The 21,647-nt window shown below is 43.6% G+C and overlaps 1 protein-coding gene across 5 annotated transcripts in view; it reads left to right on the forward strand.

Annotated features, from left to right (window-relative positions):
* LOC110492834 (protocadherin-15-like) overlaps nt 1-21,647 on the forward strand; it is a 303,676-nt gene that overhangs the window by 158,732 nt on the left and 123,297 nt on the right. For all 5 annotated transcript variants that reach the window (XM_036946202.1, XM_036946206.1, XM_036946204.1 and 2 more), the window contains 4 exons: nt 2,760-2,966; nt 7,950-8,084; nt 15,922-16,071; nt 18,133-18,326. In XM_036946202.1, coding sequence (XP_036802097.1) covers nt 2,760-2,966; nt 7,950-8,084; nt 15,922-16,071; nt 18,133-18,326 — 686 coding nt within the window. The remainder of the gene's footprint in view (nt 1-2,759; nt 2,967-7,949; nt 8,085-15,921; nt 16,072-18,132; nt 18,327-21,647) is intronic.

Consider the following 21,647-nt stretch of genomic DNA (forward strand, 5'->3'; position numbering starts at 1 on the left):
GATCGACAACTATTTCAGGTCTTTCCATAGGAACATGCACTGTCTTCTTGGGAAGCAACTCCAGTGTAGATTTGGCCTTGTGTTTTAGGTTATTGTCCATCTGAAAGGTGAATTCATCTCCCAGTGTCTGGTGGAAAGACTGAACCAGGTTTTCCTCTAGGATTTTGATTAGCGCCATTCCATTATTATTTTTATATTGAAAAACTTCCGATTCCTTAATTTTTTACAAGCATACTAATAACATGATGCAGTCACCACTTTGCTTGAGAATATGGAGAGTGGTACTCAGTAATGTGTTTTTATTGGATTTGCCCTAAACATAACACTGTATTCAGGACAGAAAGTGAATTGCTTTGCCACATTTTTTGCAGTATTACGTTAGTGCCTGTTGGAAACAGGATGCATGTTTTGGGATATATATGCTTCCTCATTTTCACTCTGTCATTCAGGTTAGTATTGTGAAGTAACTACAATGTTGTTGATCCATCCTCAGTTATCTTCTATCACAGCGATTCAACTCTGTAACTGTTTTAAAATCACCATTAGCCTCATGGTGAAATCCCTGAGGGGATTCCTTCCTCTCTGGCAACTGAGTTAGGAAGGATGCCTGTATCTTTGTAGTGACTGGGTGTATTGATACACCATCTGAAGTGTAATTAATAATTTAACCTTGCTCAAAATTATATGCAATGTCTGCTTTTTTAAAATTTGTACCCATCTACCAATTGGTGTCCTTCTTCGTGAGGCATTTGAAAACCTCCCTGGTCTTTGTGGTTGACTGAGGGACCTTATAGATGATTGTATGTGTGGGGTACAGAGGTAGTCATCCAAAAATCATGTTAAACACTATTATTGCACACACAGTCCATGCAACTTATTATGTGACTTGTTAAGCACATTTTTACTCCTGAACTTATTTAAGCTTCCCATAACAAAGGGGTTGAATTCTTTTTGACTCAAGACACGTTCTGACCAAAGTTCTGTTATTTTATCTTTGTTTTAGTATGGTCAGGGCGTGAGTTGGGTGGGCAGTCTATGTTTGTTTTTCTATGTTGGTTGTTGAGTTCGGCCTAGTATGGTTCTCAATCAGAGGCAGCTGTCAATTGTTGTCCCTGATTGAGAATCATACTTAGGTAGCCTGGGTTTCACTTTTGGGTTGTGGGTGTTTTTCTTCCGTGTCAGTCGGGACTGTTTCGGTCATTTCACGTTTATTGTTTTGTATTTCGTAGTGTTCAGTTTATGTTTTAAAATAAACATTATGGACACTTACCACACTGCGTTTTGGTCCTCTGATCCTTCTCACTTCTCCTCCTCAGAAGAGGAGGACGAGATCCCTTACAGACATTTCAGCTTTTCATTTTTTATTAATTAGCCAAAATTTTGAAAAACATAATTCCGCGTTGAAATTATGGGATATTGTTTGTAGGCCAGTGGCAAAAATCTCAGTTTAATCTATTTTAAATTCAAGCTGTAACACAACTAAATGTGGAAAAAGTGAAGGGGTGTGAATAATTTCTGAATGCACTGTAAACAAAATGCTATTTTAAAATCGACAGCAACATCCATACTGTACCATCAAAGGACAATTAATAATTTATTGTATTTTTATAAAATAAATGGGGGGGGGGGGGGGGACTTAAATTTGCCCTGTTACAGAAGCATGTAATGGAGATGTTTCTTGCATATCCCCCTGAGACACCCGCAGGGGATGTGGGCCACGATTGTACAGTGCCCTTTGGACAATTAGAGTTAAGTGCCTTGCTCGAGGGCACAGCAACATATTTTTCACCTTGTCGGGCTCCGGTATTCGAACCAGCAGCCTTCGAACCAAACCTCGAGACTACCTGCCACCCGCTGTATAAATCACTTTTATCTCAGTCGAAAACATAAAGTTACTATTGTCAGAATGTCAGATTTAATGTCAGATTGTTACACAAAGCTTACCCTGCACATACATATCAAAGTACAATTAGAAGGCATATTGTTTACTCATTGAAACGATATAATATTCTAATACAATTGTGAGTGACATAGCCCCACGGTAACGCTAGACACTTTGATGCATGGGATTATGAGCGTTTCTTTAATTTTGTGTATTTTGTCTGGTAGACCAGTCAGTGAATGGAACTGAAGACAGTTGATTTTGTGGAGCCTCTGAATACAGACAATCATGGAGGTGGAGGGATATTGGCAACACCTTTTGAAGGCTAGGCCTTTTATGGGACATTCAGCTGGTTGATGAAGACATTCATTTCATCACCAGTCAGTGTTTTTTTTATCTAAGAGCTGCAGAAGACACCCCTCTCCCTCTTTTGTTGTCATGATCAATAATTGCAAGGCGGTTTCATTACTCTATTGACACAACTGTACTGATTGACCGTAGATTGGATCAAAATTACTGATGGAGAGAATAAAACAAACGGGCCTCTACAATGAATGAGTCTCCAGTCTATTTCCATGTTTGTTAGAAAGGAATAGAAAGCATTACAAAGCAATAAACATCACCCTTTGGTATTCTCAAATGTCATTCCAATTGGTTCATTTCTGTATCCTTGTTGGATTCAATCACGTTATCATTAGAAAGTTCAGTCCATGAACCAAGCTTGTGCAAAACCTCAGTGTTGAGGTTCTCGATCATGTTAATTAGGGGGTAAATGTTTTTGAAAAAAAGTGAATCTCTGATAGTTTTGTGTCCAATAAGAACCCAAATAAGTCTACACTGTGCCTTAATGAACGTCACCCTGTTCTATATTTTCCAGGCAGAGCAGGACAACGGCCACCCCCTGCCTGCATTTGCTAACCTCCACATCGAGGTTCTGGATGAGAACAACCAGTCACCATTCTTCCTGGAGGCCACATACCAGGGCTTCATCACCGAGTCAGCACCAGTGGGTACCACAGTGTTCACCGACGCCAGCCTCACCACCCCTCTGGGGATCAATGTTCTGGACAACGACATTGAGGAGGTAAGACCTCATAGCTGACCAGTCTCTTCATCAATTCATTCATTTGTTTATTCATTCATTCACCTGTTCCTTCTTTCTTTCATTCATTCCTTCACTTCTTCATTAATTCGTTCATTTATACACAATCTTTCTATGGAAGACTGCTATAGATGTTGATGAGAGCGTTTGCGATCATGTTGAGGTCGAGAGCAGATGTTTTTACAGTGCATACTGTAGATTCAAGTGTTTGTCTAGTCATCAAATCAAATTTATTTATATAGCCCTTCGTACATCAGCTGATATCTCAAAGTGCTATACGGAAACCCAGCCTAAAACCCCAAACAACAAGCAATGCAGGTGTAGAAGCACGGTGGCTAGGAAAAACTCCCTAGATAGGCCAAAACCTAGGAAGGAACCTATAGAGGAACTAGGCTATGAGGGGTGGCCAGTCCTCTTCTGGCCGGGTGGAGATGATAACAGAACATGGCCAAGATGTTCAAATGTTCATAGATGACCAGCATGGTCCAATAATAATAATCACAGAAGTTGCCGAGGGTGCAAAAGGTCAGCACCTCAGGAGTAAATGTCAGTTGGCTTTTCATAGCCGATCATTGAGAGTATCTCTACCGCTCCTGCTGTCTCTAGAGAGTTGAAAACAGCAGGTCTGGGACAGGTAGCACTTCCGGTGAACAGGTGAGGGTTCCATAGCCGCAGGCAGAACAGTTGAAACTGGAGCAGCAGCACAGCCAGGTGGACTGGGGACAGCAAGGAGTAATCATGCCAGGTAGTCCTGAGGCATGGTCCTAGGGCTCAGGTCCTCCTCCGAGAGAAAGAGAGAATTAGAGTGCACATACTTAAATTCACACAAGACACCGGATAAGACAGGAGAAATATTCCAGATATAACAGACTGACACTAGCCCCCCGACACATAAACTACTGCAGCATAAATACTGGAGGCTGAGACAGGAGGGGTCAGGGGACACTGTGGCCCCATCCGATGACACCCCCGGACAGGGCCAAACAGGCAGGATATAACCCCTAGTCTAGATACAGTTCCATGACCAGGAGGGGTCAGGGGACACTGTGGCCCCATCCGATGACACCCCCGGACAGGGCCAAACAGGCAGGATATAACCCCTAGTCTAGATACAGTTCCATGACCGAAGTATGTCAGCTGCAAATAAGGTGTTTGCTCTTTCAAGATGATACTATAGGAATTACTCAGCATAAAAACATACATGTATTTTTAGTTGTGAAGCCATTTTATCACCATCTCTCAGTTGAGAAGGTTGTCCAATCACATCATTTGTTTGGTTCTATTTTTTTTTTAGCTCATCCCTGGTGATCAGCCTGTAGGTTTTAGCTGATGCGTTAGCTCTGCATGATTACTAGTGTGACGTTCTCTTTCTCTGTTTTTCTACTGATCCGCCTCTTTTTAAACTATCCAATTCTCATGTTTGCATGGTTTCTGCTTCACTCGTTTTTTTTTATTGATTGTTGTTTCCATTTTTTTGCCAGCTTGGTTATTAGTCTTTGAAGTGATCTGTTTTTCTCTAACATGAGAAGCTTGTAGTAATGTAGGAAAAGGTTCCCCACAGTACATGGATGTGTTTATTACATTGTAGAGCTGGGCAATATGGACAGAAATCCATATTGTGATAAATTGCATGACTTGATGCGATAATGATGAATAGAACGATGCTTTAATAACATTAATGTGCACCAGTTTGGTTATGATCCTTTAAACTACTACTAGTTTGATGCTTATAGTCATCAATTGTCCCATTTAACAATCACCTATATTTGCAAACTTACTTCATTTCAAATTTCACATTTCTCTAGTATAGGCTACTTATCAAAATGTGTATTTGTATTTACTATGGATCCCCATTAGCTGCTGCCGTGGCAACAGCTACTCTTCCTGGGGTCCGGCAAAATGAAGGCAATTCTTTGAAACATTACAATACATTCACAACAGATTTCACAACACACTAAGTGTGTGCCCTCAGGCCCCTACTCCACTAGCACATATACAAAATCCATGTGTACGTGTGAGTATAGTGCGTATGTTATCATGTGTGTGTATGCATGTGTCATGTGCCTCTGTTTGTGTTGTTTCACAGTCCCTGCTTTTCCATAAGGTGTATTTTTATCTGTTTTTTAAATCTAATTCTACTGCTTGCATCAGTTACCTGATGTAGAATAGAGTTCCATGTAGTCATGGCTGCCAATAATGAACGATATCAGCAAAATGCCTGCAATAAGTGGTCGGTATGGTCAGTGTCGATAATGTTCGGTTTATCGTCCCAGCTCTAGTACATTGATAACACAGAGAATTGAGGGTAGCTCTGTTGTATAGTTGTTATTAGTGCAATATATACTGAATGTACACTACCAGTCATACGTTTGGACACACCTACTCATGTGTTTTTCTTTATTTTTACTATTTTCTAAGACATCACAGCTATGAAATAACACACATGGAACCATGTAGTAACCAGAAAAGTGTTAAACAAATCCAAATACATTTTATATTTTAGATTGTTCAAAGTAGCCACCCTTTGCCTTGATGACAGCTTTGCACACTCTTGGCATTCTCTCAACCAGCTTAATGAGGTAGTTACCTGGAATGCATTTCAATTTACAGGTGTGCCTTGTTAAAAGTTAATTTGTTGAATTTCTTCTTAATGCGTTTGAGCCAATCAGTAGTGTTGTGACAAGGTAGGGGTTGGTTTACAGAAGGTAGGCCTATATGGTAAAATACCAAGTCTATATTATGACAAGAACAGCTCAAATAAGCAAAGAGAAACAACAGTCCATAATTACTTTCAGACATGAAGGTCAGTCAATCCAGAAAATGTCAAGAACTTTGAAGGTTTCTTCAAGTCCAGTCGCAAAAACCATCAAACGCTATGATGAAACTGGCTCTCATGAGGAACGCCACAGGAAAGGAAGACCCAAAGACCCTCTGCTGCAGAAGATAAGTTCATTAGAGTTAACTGCACCTCAGATTGCAGCCCAAATAAATGCTTCACAGAGTTCAAGTAACAGACACATCTCAACATCCACTGTTCAGAGGAGACTGCGTGAATCAGGTCTTCATGGTCGAATTGCTGCAAAGAAACCACTACTAGAGGACACCAATAAGAAGAAGAGACTTGTTTGGGCCAAGAAACATGAGCAATGGACATTACACCGGAGGGAATCTGTCCTTTGGTCTGATGAGTTCAAATTTGAGATTTTTGGTTCCAACCGCTGTGTCTTTGTGTGACGCAGAGTAGGTGAACGGATGATCTCCGCATGTGTGTTTCCCACCGTGAAGCATGGAGGAGGAGGTGTGATGGTGCTTTACTGGTGACACTGTCTGATTTATTTAGAATTCAAGGCACACTTGAACAGCATGGCTATCACAGATTCTGCAGCCATCCCATCTGGTTTGCGCTTAGTGGGACTATCATTTGTTTTTCAACAGGACAATAACCCAACACACCTCCAGGCTGTGTAAGGGCTATTTGACCAAAAAAGGAGAGGGATGTGCAGCATCTGATTACCTGGCCTCCACAGTCACCCGACCTCAACCCATTTGAGATGGTTTGGGACGAGTTGGACTGCAGAGTGAAGGAAAAGCAGCCAACAAGTGCACGGCATATGTGGGAACTCCTTCAAGACTGTTGGAAAAGCATTCCAGGGGAAGCTGGTTGAGATAATGCCAAGAGTGTGCAAAGTTGTCATCAAGGCAAAGGCTGGCTACTTTGAAGAATCCAAAATATATTTGTTTTTCACCTTTTTGGTTACTACATGATTCCATATGTGTTATTTCATAGTTTTGATGTCTTCATTCTAAAATGTAGAAACCCTTGAATGAGTACGTGTGCCAAACTTTTGACTGGTACTGTATATACTCCAGATATATGGCTCTGGTTGTGAGCATTCTGGGTTTAGTGGTCCCCACAATCATTGGAGTTGTTTCTCACATGCCCATCTGGAGCAGGCCCGTGTGACTTGGATTATTTTGGGGAAACCCCATGCTGATGGAAGCTGTGTCATCTCCCACTGAGCGGGGGCTCTGTACTAACACAGAGCCGTGTGTTAAGTGTCTGGGGTGATTATTATTCAATCCACTTTTATTTGCAGCAGTTAGATTTATTTATGTCTCGCTCTGTCCGGCGTAACTTCGATATCCACTGAAAGCAGCGTCAACAATATCCACAGTGCTGAGGAATGCATATTAGTAATGAAGGCAGTCAAGTCTGTCTGTCACCAGTCTGGTATTAAAAGGACTGGCTGCTTCTCAAATGGCAAGCTATTCACAGTACAGTGAACTACTTTTGACCAGGGACTATAGGGATTCCCATTGGGCTCTGGGTAAATGTAGTGCACAATACATAGTGCTATTTCAGACATATACATTGTGTTATTGCAGGGGTGGGCGGAGGATGAGGCTGAACTCTTCATTTCTAGTCTGTGTTCGTACATGTACTGTGTTGCTCTGTGTGTGAAGAACACAACCGTCGACACAAGGACTACAAAGCCCTGCAGAACTTCAAGTGGATTAGGTAGAGATATGGGGTTTTACATTGTGAAACGCATTTAGATTGGCTCAACAGTCTCCTCAACACAGCTATACAGATGCTGCGGACAGATGGCGCGTTGAACACAAAACAATCCTTAGTATAGGTTGTTACCGCAAATAATATAAAAATATCAACATCAGTGCCATGGCAACACTATGCTATGTAGATAGAGCTGCATAAGCATTCTAGATTTACATTGTCACTCAACACAACCACGGGCAAACAGTTGACTCATATTTCATGTACTTATTTGATAATCCAAAGTATTTTTTTCCAATGGTTGTGTGTGTTTATCATGTGTTTCCTTCGTCTCTCAAACCTTGATTTGAAACTGACTGACGAGGTTTCATCACCTTGCTTTTATCAATCCAAATCCAGTCAGTCAGTTGTTTGTGGACTTGTGTCATTTTCTTTTCCTTCCCTTGAAGACGAAAGATCCCATGCTGCAGATATCCTTGGACAACTACAACACAATCTTCACAGTGACACCTTCAGGGATTACCCGCTACCTGACACTGCTGAAGTCCGTGGACCGTGAAGAGCAGCACAGCTTCACGTTCACAGTAAGGCTGGCTCTAGTTGACACCACACTCCCTCTCTCATCTCTCCTTTCTCTTTTCTCTCTCTCTTCTTTCCTCGCTCTCCTAAAGGGCTTTATTGGCATGGGCAACATATGTTAACATTGTCAAAGCAAGTGAACTAGATAATAAACAAAAGTGAAATAAACAATAACAATTAACAGTAAACATTACACTCACAAATGTCATATTATGTGCAAATAGTTCATGTACAAAACAGAAAATAAATCAACATAAATATGGGTTGTATTTACATTGGTGTTTGTTCTTCACTGGTTGCCCTTTTCTTGTGGCAGGTCACAAATCTTGCTGCTTATTGTTTTCTCATGATTTGTTTGTGTCTAATTGTGATGCTGTCCTGGGGCTCTGTGGGGTCTGTTTGTGTTTGTGAACAGAGCCCCAGGACCAGCTTGCTTTGGGGACTATTCTCCAGTTTCACTCTCTGTAGGTGATGGCTTTGTTATGGGTTTGGGAATCGCTTCCTCTTAGGTGGTTGTAGAATTTAACGTCTCTTTTCTGGATTTTGATAATTAGCGGGTATCGGCCTAATTCTTCTCTGCATACATTATTTGGTGTTTTACGTTGTACATGGAGGATATTTTTGCAGAATTCTGCGTGCAGAGTCTCAGTTTGGTGTTTGTCCCATTTTGTGAATTCTTGGTTGGTGAGCGGACCCCAGACCTCACAACCATAAAGGGCAATGGGCTCTATAACTGCTTCAAGTATTTTGAGCCTGATCCTAATTGGTATGTCAAATGTTATGTTCCTTTTGATGGAATAGAATGCCCATCTTGCTTTGTCTCTCAGATCGTTCACAGCTTTTTGGTGTGCTCTAGGGCAACGGTGTCTGGATTAAATTTCTATTTGTGGTCCTGGCGACTGGACCTTTTTTGGAACACCATTATTTTGGTCTTACTGAGATTTACTTTCAGGGCCCAGGTCTGACAGAATCTGTGCAGAAGATCTAGGTGCTGCTGTGCCCTCCTTGGTTGGTGACAGAAGCACCAGATCATCAGCAAACAGTAGACATTTGACTTCAGATTCTAGTAGGGTGAGGCCGGGTGCTGCAGACTGTTCTAGTGTCCTCGCCAATTTGATGACATATATGTTGAAGTGGGGCTTAAGCTGCATCCCTGTCTCACCCCTGTCTCATCCCTGTCTCAAGCCCTGTGGAAAGAAATGTGTTTTTTTGCCAGTTTAAAATGTACTCTTGTTTGTGTTCATAGATTTTATGATTTTATGTTTTTCCCTCAACACCACTTTCCATCAATTGGTATAGCAGGCCCTCATGCCAAATTGAGGCGAAAGCTTTTTTTAAATCAACACAGCATGACAATACTTTGCCATTGTTTGTTGTCAATTAGGGTGTCCATGGTGAATATGTGGTCTGTTGTACAATAATTTGGTAAAAAGACAATTTGACATTTGCTCAGTACATTGTTTTCAATTAGAAAATGTACAAATGTCTGCTGTTAATGCAGAGGATTTTCCCAAGGTTGCTGTTGACGCATATCCCACGGTAATTGAGGTCAAATTTGTCTCGACTTTTGTGGATTGGGGTGATGTTAAGGGATTTTTTTTTATCAATGACTAATTATGTATACATTTCAATCAGGACTGACTAATCAGAATACTATTATGTTACTGTATAGATGTATGAATTTCCTTTAAATTCTAGTACTGAATATAATGTGTGTAAATATAATCAAGAATTAGAATAATGACTGTCTGTTCCTTGGTAGAAATGAATGAACTTATCGTCAGACTGACTAGAATGCTTATCTACACAGGAAGACCTTGGCTCGGTCATGAATTAAATTAAATTGTTAGGGAGACGATGTGGGAAGGCTTGCGATATTGCCTTTGTACCAGGGTGGGAGAAGAGATGGGACAGTTCGAAAACTAATGACGTCATTTTCAGTTTATAACCTGTGGTAAACTGTATCGTGTTCAGTACTCTAGAGAATAAATGCTACTGATTGAGACTGGTATCTGTCCATTTTATGCAAATAAGGGCCTTACAAATTCTTAGGTGTGGACAGAGTGTTGAATTGAATTAGTTAATTCCTGTAACATGTGATCAGTCCTTGGTTCCAAATAGTGGGGAAGATGCCAGAGCTAAGAATAATGTTACAGAGTCTAAGTATAGCCAATTGGAATTTGTTGTCTGTATATTTTATAATTTCATTGAGGATACCATCGACACCACAGGCCTTTTTGGGTTTGTTACGTACGCCTCTTGGAGGAGGGAACGCAACACCCTGCTACAACTCAACGTGAAGTGAAAAAGGTATTTGATCGTAGGTGCGGGGGAAGGACGACAGAGGCAGAGAAATGTACAGTTCACAGGGAATTTATTTCCTTAACACGGTAATGTGGGGAAAAGGGGCTGGACGGAAGCAAAGAAAGTCAAAGAGCCCCCTCTCCTACCTTACCTACCGAATCTTTTAGCACCTCTTGGCATGCTAACCAAAATACAGGGGGTGGTCTGCCCAGGTCTTACCTAGTCTGCATAGACATTGTAAATACTACGGGTTATGTATGTCCGCTGGCCTCTTGCCTAAACACTCCCAAGGTGCGTTCCCCCCGCGGGAACAAATTAAACAGAATAATTACAGGGAATAATTAAAGGGAACAATTTCAATAATCAAAAACACTAAGTCCTATTGGCATACACATACCTCAGGAGTAGCGGCTACAAACATTTTCATGGACTAACAACCAACACAGGACATCAAAGACGCTCTCCCCTCCTGACAAAGGAACACTGGCTTTTATCCAGCTGTAGAAGGAGGTGGTAATTGAAGACAGCTGTTTCCCCTGACGAGAGGGAGGGTTCAGAGCTCCAATCATCGTGGGGGCCAACCAATCAGCTGCTTGAGGAATCCAGGATTCCATTTCCTAAAATACACACACACAAACCCACAACACAGAAACTGGGGAACATAACACGCCCACCCCAAAACCTGCAAACTCCTAGTTTGCAATAACAAAAACCAACACGCATCTCCAGTTACTAAACCTGTGATAGAGCATCAGATCTCACGTTCGCCGAACCCTTCACATAGTGAATCTGTATACTGTATCCCTGTACAATCAGAGCCCACCACATATGGCGGCGGTTCTGATTGTACATTTGCCTAAGAAACACCAACGGATTATGATCTGTGAAGACCAGTACAGGCAAGGCACTGGAGCCCACATATACCTCCAAAAACTATAAGGCTAGCAATAAAGCCAGCGTCGCTTGTTCAATGGTGGAGTACCTTGACTGACACGAGTTGAACTTACGGGAGAAGAAACTGACAGGCCGATCCACTCCCTCTTCATCTTCCTGTAAGAGAACCGCACCCACCCCCACTATACTAGCATCTACCTCCAACTTAAAAGGTTTGGCAAAGTTGGGGCAGGCAAGCACTGGGGCACTACAAAGCAGCACTTTGGCAGACTCAAAAGCATAGTACATTCCTGGGACCACTTAAATGGTACTTTGGGACTGAGCAGAGATGTGGTAGTAGCAGGGAGCTACTACCATTGACAAATTCTTGCAGAACGTACGATAGTACCCCACCATCCCCAGGAATCTGCGCAACTGGCGGCGAGTCGTGGGAGCAGGATAAGCAACAATTGCTTCCACTTTGCCAGTTATTGGGCGCACTTATTTTGTCCTGTAGTTCATTCAAGGTAATTTGATCATCCAGAGGGTAGTCTTTAATAGTTGATTCTAAGATTTTATAGTCTTTAATAGTTAATTCTAAGATTTGATAGTCTTTAATAGTTGATTCTAAGATTTGAATTATATCCCTCTATCTTTCTCTTTCCGTCTCTCTCCCCCTCTATCTCCCTCTCTTTCCCTTTCTTTCTCTCCCTCTATTCCCCTCTCTTTTCCTTTCTCTCTTTCCCTCTCTCTCTCTCTCTTTCTCCTTCTATTTCTCTGTCTCCCTCTCTTTCCCTCTCTCCCCCACCATCGTGTTAGCCCCTGTCACACAACACAGCACAACAGTAACTTGAATCCACAGTCACACTTGTCCCCTGATACCATATTCTAGAATGGCAGTAGCTCCACTAGTACTGTACCATTAAACATAGACACTATTACAGTACATCAGCAAGGTTTCTTTCTTTGCTTCTTGAAATGCTGTATGCCCTCCATGGTTGGGGACACAAGCAACAGATCATTAGAAAACATCTGTCACTCCCCCCATTCTGTCTTTCTTTCTCTCTCTATATTTGATATCTCCTTCTTTCCCTTTCTTCTCTCTCTCTCCCTGTCTTTCTCTCTCTTTCTCTCTCCCCTCTCTCTCTCTCTCTCTCTCTCTCTTTCCCTTTCTCTCGCTCTCCCTCTTTTTCTCTGTTTTGTTCCCCGAGCCACTTAGTTATCACCTTTGCCTTATGGCAAGGTGCTCCATCATGCTGGAAAAGGCATTGTTCGTCACCAAACTGTTCCTGGATGGTTGGGAGAAGTTGCTCTCAAGAGGATGTGTTGGTAACATTCTTTATTCAGGGTTGTGTTCTTAGGCAACATTTTGAGTGAGCCCACTCGCTTGGCTGAGAAGCAACCCCACACATGAATGGTCTCAGGATGCTTTACTGTTGGCATAACACAGGACTGATGGTAGTGCTCACCTTGTCTTCTCCAGACAAGCTTTTTTACGGATGCCCCAAACAATCGGAAAGGGGATTCATCAGTGAAAATGACTTTACCCCAGTCCTCAGCAGTCCAATCCCTGTACCTTTAGCAGAATATCAGTCTGTCCCTGATGTTTTTCCTGGAGAGAAGTGGCTTCTTTGCTGCCCTTCTTGACACCAGGCCATCCTCCAAAAGTTTTCACCTCACTGTGCGTGCAGATGCACTCACATCTGCCTGCTGCCATTCCTGAGCAAGCTCTGTACTGGTGGTGCCCCGATCCCGCAGCTGAATCAACTTTAGGAGACGGTCCTGGCGCTTGCTGGACTTTTTTGGGTGCCCTGAAGCCTTCTGCAGAAATGCAGTGGAAATGTTTTTTGGGGATTCAGTTCATTTGCATGGCAAAGAGGGACTTTGCAATTAATTGCAATTCATCTGATCACACTTCATAACATTCTGGAGTATATTCAAATTGCCATCATACAAACTGAGGCAGCAGACTTTGTGAAAATTAATATTTGTGTCATTCTCAAAACTTTTGGCCGCGACTGTGCATGACTCACCACGTGTGTATTTATATGTGTTTCTCCGGTGTGTTTGCAGCAATTTGTAAGTAAAAAGTGAGAAGGGTTTGTGGTTTTGATTGTCGAGATTAGACAAAGCAATCAGTGTAAAAGCACTTATTGAAAAATGTAATTGTGGCAAAAGATAGATGGTGAATCCCAAATGTAATGTGATGCAGTAGCCTCTCTCATTAGGAATTTTTGCATTCCCCTGAGCCAGAACCTACAACATTTAAATGATGAATCCATGAATCACCAACTACTGAGCTTTCATTCAACAGTAATACTCTCTGTTGCTGACTGGTGCACTATGTCCAGCTGTAAGACCATGATAAAGCACAGCATCATTCAGAACAGCAAAGCTCATAACAGCACAGCTCAGAACAGCCCAGAACAGCCCAGTTCAGAACAGCATACTGCTATCCTCAGTCCTGTTCCTCCATATGTTTGTTGATGTATTCTTCACTCAGCTATAACTGCCACTGGGTTATTCGCTGTTCCCTCTAGATCAAATGCACCGTTTATTTGAAGAAATTTCACCTGGCAGGTGTATCACTCAGTCTAAGAACCGTCGTCTTGTCAGGCTTTGAAATTGCCAAGTGCCATGTCATCTGAAACCAGAATTGGAATTTTTCCAAAAAGAACTTCTTGCAGTTCCATTTATCTTGCCCACCTCACCATATCTTTGTTTTAGAATTCAGAGACCTTATCTTTTAACAGAGTCTGTTAAGGCAATGTCTTATTGATGGACTTTGCCAGTCTGGCTATATTCCGATGTAGTTATTTCAAATAACTTTTTAGGTTTGGATGTCTGTTTGTGATTCAAGGGCCGTATAGCAGATGGGCTCTGTGAAACTCACTCGTCAGCCTGAAGTATCTCCACTTGCGCTGCCGAATAGCTAGCTTTTCAGTGTGCTGACTGGGCAAGATGCTTCAGAAGGGCAGTCACCTGTGTTAGCAAGGCAGAGGTCGTTCATTCCAGCCTTGGTATGAGCCAAATCAGTAGGAAGTGGTACTTCTAAGCAAGCAGTGCTACGTTTCCCTCCAAAAAAACATCAGAATGTGAAATAATGCCTGGTGCCAAAAGATCCAGACAACATCAGACTTCGCTGAATGTAAACGTTGGCGTGCGGATCCCTCCAGCCCTAACTCTGGGGTGCACAGGGCAGTGGAATTAGCATTCCCGAGCACTCGGCTGCCATGTCCTTGCAGTAACAGATTGATTAAAACACTGAGACCAAGCTCGCTTGTCTGGGAAGGCTTCTGAGAGCCGTTCCACCCATGCTGTTAAATGATGGATCCGTCGTGCATACGAACGATACCCAGTCAGTCAGTGCCTCAATATCTGTTTCCCCTCTCCAGCACTACCATGGAGAAATCCACAAGGATGTGTGTCTCTCAGTGTTTTGTGTTCCAATACATATTTGGTCGGAGTATGTCTATTTGAGTTCTTTCAGTTGGCTCTGTGGCCACTGAATGTGTTATGCCACCCACTCTGCAAGACACTCTTCCTGCCAGTCAAATTACATCTACAACAACCGCTACCCACCCAATGATGTCAAATGATCATCTTCTCCTCTACCACTTATGTCTTGCCTAGAGGCTTTGTGCTGTGTTATGAAGTTGTGAGCTAGTAGAGGTTTTTATAATGCTAGCTCCTCTGAGTGGCACAGTGCATCGCACCGGAAACTCAGAGAAGGAAACAACATTTGGACATTTTCTCTCCCCACCACCACATCCTGCTGGAGCAGTGGAGGAGCCCGCAGCGCTATCCTGTCAAGACTTTGAAGTGTGGTGTTGCTAAGTACTATGAACATAAAGAAACACTAAAAGGATGTTTCTCGATTCTGGTTTTCGCTAGCACTCACTGCTGTGTTTACCTGTGGGCTTTTTTAGATGCTTCTGTCGTCGTATTTTGGCGGGGAAAGAAGTACAACTCTAAAAGTTAATGGGGAGAGCTTTGAACACGGATGTTATTTTATTTCCTGCTCAACTGAGGATCAAGGTGCTTTTCTTTCTGTTTGACGCTTGTTACATGCTCTTCTGTTTTTGAAGTTGCTGTTACTCTCAGTTAATTTGTGTGAGCGGTTGTGTTCTATGTGGAAGTTGACAGTCAGATACAACTTCACGCACACACACACACACACACACACACACGCGCGCATACACGCACGCATGCACACACACACTGTCACACTCGCACGCATGCACACACACACACACACACACACACACACACACACACACACACACACTTTACCTAATGAGATAAACAATAATGGTATGCAATCACAATTGGAGTTATAAGAGCATTGTAGTCTTTATTACTGTACGTTGTTCTTAAGACAATGGGCTTTGTTTAGTCATTGTGATGAATTAATATCTGTAAAGCCTGTGTAAACAGCTTTCAATAAGGGTATTGCTCTCAATCTTTCATCTTTTGACCACTGGTCCCTTATCTTCCTTTTCTGTCCTGTGACTGTCAGGGACTGTCCCATTGGTTTCTGCATTGACAGAACATGTCAGGGATATATTGGTTGTGGAGTTCTCTACTGCATACACGTGTGTCCTGAGGTTTTCGATCATTTCTCTCTCTCTCTCTCGCTCTTGCTCTCACTTCCCTTCTCTATAGATGGTGGCTTCTGATGGAGTTCAAGAGAGTACTCCAGTGGCCATTAATATCACAGTGATCGATGCCAATGACAACACACCGACCTTTCCGAACACCTCCTACAGTGTCAATGTTTACACAGATATGCAGCCTGGAGAAACAATATTACAGGTAATCAATATGCTGTACTCACTCGCTGTTTTCCCAAACCATCCACTTACTTAGAGTAATAGCATTAGTAAACCTGGAGTTATTGTGGTAGCAGACTGTTTGGTTCAGCTCTCAGCAGGCTGCTGCCATAGGCTGTTCCCCTCTGGCATTGGGAGGATTGTGGGTCATTTGTTAGAACCCCTGTTTCACAGTCAGAGCATGAGCCCAGTCCAGTCAGTCACTCTGATACTTAAAGGAAGCAAAAGACTGCCAGAAAAGGTCAAATTTCGGCAGTTTAATCTCTGTTTTCCCATCGGAGGACTTTCTCTCATAGCAAGCCCGGTTAGCCCGGTTAGCCCGGTTAGGCTGGTTAGCCCGGTTAGGCTGGTTAGCCCGGTTAGCCCGGTTAGGCTGGTTAGCCCGGTTAGCCTGGTTAGGCTGGTTAGCCCGGTTAGGCTGGTTAGCCCGGTTAGGCTGGTTAGCCCAGTTAGGCTGATTAGCCCGGTTAGGCTGGTTAGCCCGGTTAGGCTGGTTAGCCCGGTTAGGCCGGTTAGCCCGGTTAGGCTGGTTAGCCCGGTTAGGCTGGTTAGGCTGGTTAGGCCGGTTAGGCTGGTTAGCCCGGTTAGGCTGGTTAGCCCGGTTAGGCTGGTTAGCCCGGTTAGGCCGGTTAGGCTGGTTAGGCCGGTTGCCCCGTTAGGCTGGTTAGTCCGGTTAGGCTGGTTGGCCCGGTTAGGCTGGTTGGCCTGGTTAGGCTGGTTAGACTGGTTGGCCCGGTTAGGCTGGTTAGCCCGGTTAGGCTGGTAAGGCTGGTTAGCCCAGTTAGGCTGGTTAGGCCGGTTAGCCCGGTTAGGCTGGTGGTGCCTGGTTAGGCTGGTTAGCCCGGTTAGGCTGGTTAGCCTGGTTAGCCTGGTTAGGCTGGTTAGCCCGGTTAGGCTGGTTAGCCCGGTTAGGCTGGTTAGGCTGGTTAGCCCAGTTAGGCTGGTTAGCCCGGTTAGGCTGGTTAGCCCAGTAAGGCTGGTTAGCCCAGTTAGGCTGGTTAGCCCGGTTAGGCTGGTTAGCCCAGTAAGGCTGGTTAGCCCAGTTAGGCTGGTTAGCCCGGTTAGGCCGGTTAGCCCGGTTAGGCCGGTTAGCCCGGTTAGCCCGGTTAGCCTGGTTAGGCCGGTTAGCCCGGTTAGCCTGGTTAGGCCGGTTAGGCTGGTTAGCCCGGTTAGGCTGGTTAGCCCGGTTAGGCTGGTTAGGCTGGTTAGCCCGGTTAGGCTGGTTAGCCCGGTTAGGCTAGTTAGGCTTCAGGAACACGTTAATAATGGCAGGTATCTTGCCTATGCTGCTCTGTACCATCACTCATTCATATATATATCCTTATGTACATATTCTTTATCCCCTTACACTATGTACAAGACAGTAGTTTTGGAATTGTTAGTTAGATTACTTGTTATTACTGCATTGTCGGAACTAGAAGCACAAGAATTTCGCTACACTCGCATTAACATCTGCTAACCATGTGTATGTGACAAATACAATTTGATTTGATTTGATTTGAGGTATTAGTTTCTTTGTCGGTTGAATGACTGTTGATGAGGTGCTTGTGACTGCATTGTCTCATTAGTCAGTCATCTTTGAGTTACAGTATGTAAAGTCTCAGAATGACGTATGGGGAGAATAACACTATACATGCTCTTAGTCACACACTATAGCGTTCTACTACGTAAACACATGAATGTTTAGAGATTTCTATCAAAGTGTGGCCACTTTTCTACACGTTGAATATGAAGTATGTTATAATTGGATTATGCGAATGTTAAAAGGTATTTCTGCATTTGATTATGATATCAGTTTCTACTTCCTTATTTCAAAATCACTGACTGTATTTGCCATAAATGTTTAATAATTCCCCCAACGCAAGATATTTAATTAGGCATTTGATATGTGTAGAATATATCAGCGAGGAATCAAACTTTTCCGTATTCCTTGAAATGTGGGGAAAATATTGGGATAGATGGCCTTCCCCTAGTGAAGTCCCTGAGCTTAGGACACCAGAGGACACTGTCGAGTGAGAGACTTCCTCTCTTGTCTCCCTTTCAGCTGACGGCTCTGGATGCTGACGGGGGTCCCAATGGGCTTGTGACCTACAAGATCCTGGCGGGGGATCAAGGACACTTCATCATCAATAACCGCTCGGGAGTGATCACCGTGGTGCCTGGCGTCTCCCTGGCCGTGGGACGTTCCTACACACTGACCGTGGAGGCTGTGGATAGTGGTCCGGGGTCCCAGAGGAGGTGAGGCTAATAGGGAGCCCCAGGGAGCCCCGAGGGGTGGGAGGCTGGAGGGGAGGATGGGTAGGGCTGGGGGTGGGAAGCCCCGAGGGGTGGGAGGCTGGAAGGGAGGATGGGTAGGGCTGGGGGTGGGAAGCCCCGAGGGGTGGGAGGCTGGAGGGGAGGATGGGTAGGGCTGGGGGTGGGAAGCCCCGAGGGGTGGGAGGCTGGAGGGGAGGATGGGTAGAGCTGGGGGTGGGGAGAACGAGCAGGGGAGCTTGAGGATGGAAAGGTGGAGTAGGGCAGTGGAGGCTGGGAACTGGCGTGGCCAATAAAAAGGCTGAGAAACGCAGAGGACAAGTCACTTTCCATTCCGTCTGCAGCAGTCACAGACTCTCTCTCTCTCTCTCTCTCTCTCTCTCTCTCTCCGTCTGCAGCAGTCACAGACTCTCTCTCTCTCTCTCTCTCTCTCTCTCTCTCTCCGTCTGCAGCAGTCACAGACTCTCTCTCTCTCTCTCTCCCTCTGCAGCAGTCACAGACTCGCTTCCTTTCTCTCTCTTTCTGCTCTTTCCCTCCCCCTCTCTCTCCCTCTGTCTGTCTGTTCCTCTCTCTCTCTCTCTCTCTCTCTCTCTCTCTCTCTCTCTCTCTCTCTCTCTCTCTCTCTCTCTCTCTCTCTCTCTCTGGCACCCAAAGCGGAAACTAGAGGCTTTTCATAATGATTTGCAATGCCTACCCTCCAACTCAATTCAATCTGTGTTGCCTTTTTGCCCTCTGTAAAGCTTGGTGGCCACAGGATCAATATAGCTCAACAGGCTGAAATATAAAGAGAAATGTAGTGAATTTGGCAGTGGCTATTGGCTCAGTTCTATCTGAAGAGGAAAACGTTAGGGCTGGGGGGTCTCTTTGGCAGCAGTTTTGGGAATTTCGTCTTTCATCGAATATGCCAGGTAAAAGTTTTGCCGCACAAAGATCCTTGTAAGCCTTTGTCTTGAGTCAAGGACAAACACGCAAGATAAGACTAGGGGTGTGAATACGTATGTGAATATGTATCCAACGACTGGGAACCATGTAATAATCTGGGGCCTCGTTTATCAATCATGCGTAGGAACAAATCGGTGCGTCAACCATGTGTAGGATCATTTCCACGCAAAGTGTGATATTTATCAACATGAACGTTGAGAGTGTGCGTACACACAGCCATGACCATGAGTATGCACAGTGCCAAGCGGTGGGATAAGGGAACTGCTTGTCAAGCGTAGAATAGAGAAAATATATGTTGAAATTGTGAGAGTAATAATTCAAGTATTTGTAAGATTTTATTGTATTTCCATTGTGAATTCATGCAACATATCTTGACAGGCATATACTTCTATCACATCAGTAAATATGTTATGAGAATAATCCATACAAAGTACAGTAATCTGTTAAATTAAAGGCACGTATGAAAATGAAACCATTGTTGGAATACTATAAACGACTGAGATAATGGGAAAGGGAATGAGAGATCTTGTTCTGTTGGGAGATTTGTCACACACTGCATTTCGCAGAGAGCACATTTCTAGAGACAGGTTGTAACGTTCGTCGTCTTCCTCTAATGAGGAGTAAAAGAGCACGTTTCTAGAGACAGGTTGTAACGTTCGTCGTCTTCCTCTGATGAGGAGTAAGAGAGCACGTTTCTAGAGACAGGTTGTAACGTTCGTCGTCTTCCTCTGATGAGGAGTTAGAGAGCAGGTTTCTAGAGACAGGTTGTAACGTTCGTCGTCTTCCTCTGATGAGGAGTAAGTTCCTAGATGGCCAGACTTCTTCATTGCACAAGGGAATAACCTCACCCAAATTCCAAAGACTGGTGACATCCAGTGGAAGCGGTAGGAACTGAAAACACGTTCCTAAGAAATATCGTTTGCCAATGAGAACTCAATGAACAGACAGAGACCTCAAAAAATATATATCTTAACGGTTAGTCCTCGGGGTTTTGCCTGCTACATATGTTCTGTTATACTCACAGACATGATTCAAACAGTTTTAGAAAGTTCATAGTGTTTTCTATCCAAATCTACTAATAATATGCATATCTTATATTATTGGCATGAGTAGCAGGAAGTTGAAATTGGGCACGCTATTTATCCAAAAGTGAAAATGCTGCCCCTTATACCTTAAGAAGTTAATGTTGCAGCCCCTATCATCGCCAAGCCTATCTCTGACCTTTATAACCTGTCTCTCCTCTCTGGGGAGGTTCCCATTGCTTGGAAGGCAGCAACAGTGCATCCTTTATTTAAATGGGGAGATCAAGCTGATCCTAACTGTTATAAGCCTATTTCTATTTTTCCCTGTTTATGAAAAATGTTGGAAAAACTTGTCAATAATCAACTGACTGGCTGTCTTGATGTCTATAGTATTCTCTCTGGTATGCAATCTGGTTTCTGCTCAGGTCACTGCAACCTTTAAGGTCCTCATTGGTGTAACCATTGCCCTTGATTATAAGCAATGTTGTGCTGCTTTTTTTAATTGACTTGGTCAAAGCTTTTGATACAGTAGACCATTCCATTCTTGTGGGCCTGTTGGTGGAGTGTTGGTGTCTCTGAGAGGTCTTTGGCCTGGTTTGTTAACTACCTCTCTCAGAGTGCAGTGTATAAAGTCCGAATATCTGTTGTCTCAGTCACTGCCTGTCACCAAGGGAGTACCCCAAAGCTCGATCCTCGGCCCCACGCTCTTCTCAATTTACATCAATAACATAGCTCAGGCAGTAGGAACCTCTCTCATACTGTCTTAAACTCAGCTGGTCCCTCCCCAGATTTTGTGTTTAACACGCTACAACAAAGCTTTCTTAGTGTCCAACAAGCTTTCTCTGCCCTTAACCTTGTTCTCAACACGTCCAAAACAAAGGTCATGTGGTTTGGTAAGAAGAATGCCCCTCTCCCCACCGGTGTGATTACTACCTCTGAGGGTTTAGAGTTTGAGGTAGTCACCTCATACAAGTACGTGGGAGTATGGCTAGACGGTATACTGTCCTTCTCTCAGCACATATCAAACCTGCAGGCTAAAGTTAAATCTAGACTTGGTTTCCCCTATCTTAATCGCACCTCCTTCACCCCAGCTGCCAAACTAACCCTGATTCAGATTACCTTCCTACCCATGCTAGAGTACGGAAACATAATTTATAGATCAGCAGGTAAGAGTGCTCTCGAGTGCCTAGATGTTCTTTACCATTTGGCCATCAGATTTGCCACCAATGCTCCTTATAGGACACATCACTGCACTTTATACTCCTCTGTAAACTGTTAATCTCTGTATACACGTCGCAAGACCCACTTGTTGATGCTTATTTATAAAACCCTCTTAGGCCTC

The sequence above is a fragment of the Oncorhynchus mykiss genome, chromosome 16, assembly GCF_013265735.2.
Source record: "Oncorhynchus mykiss isolate Arlee chromosome 16, USDA_OmykA_1.1, whole genome shotgun sequence".
In the NCBI taxonomy this organism is placed as follows: Eukaryota; Metazoa; Chordata; class Actinopteri; order Salmoniformes; family Salmonidae; genus Oncorhynchus; species Oncorhynchus mykiss.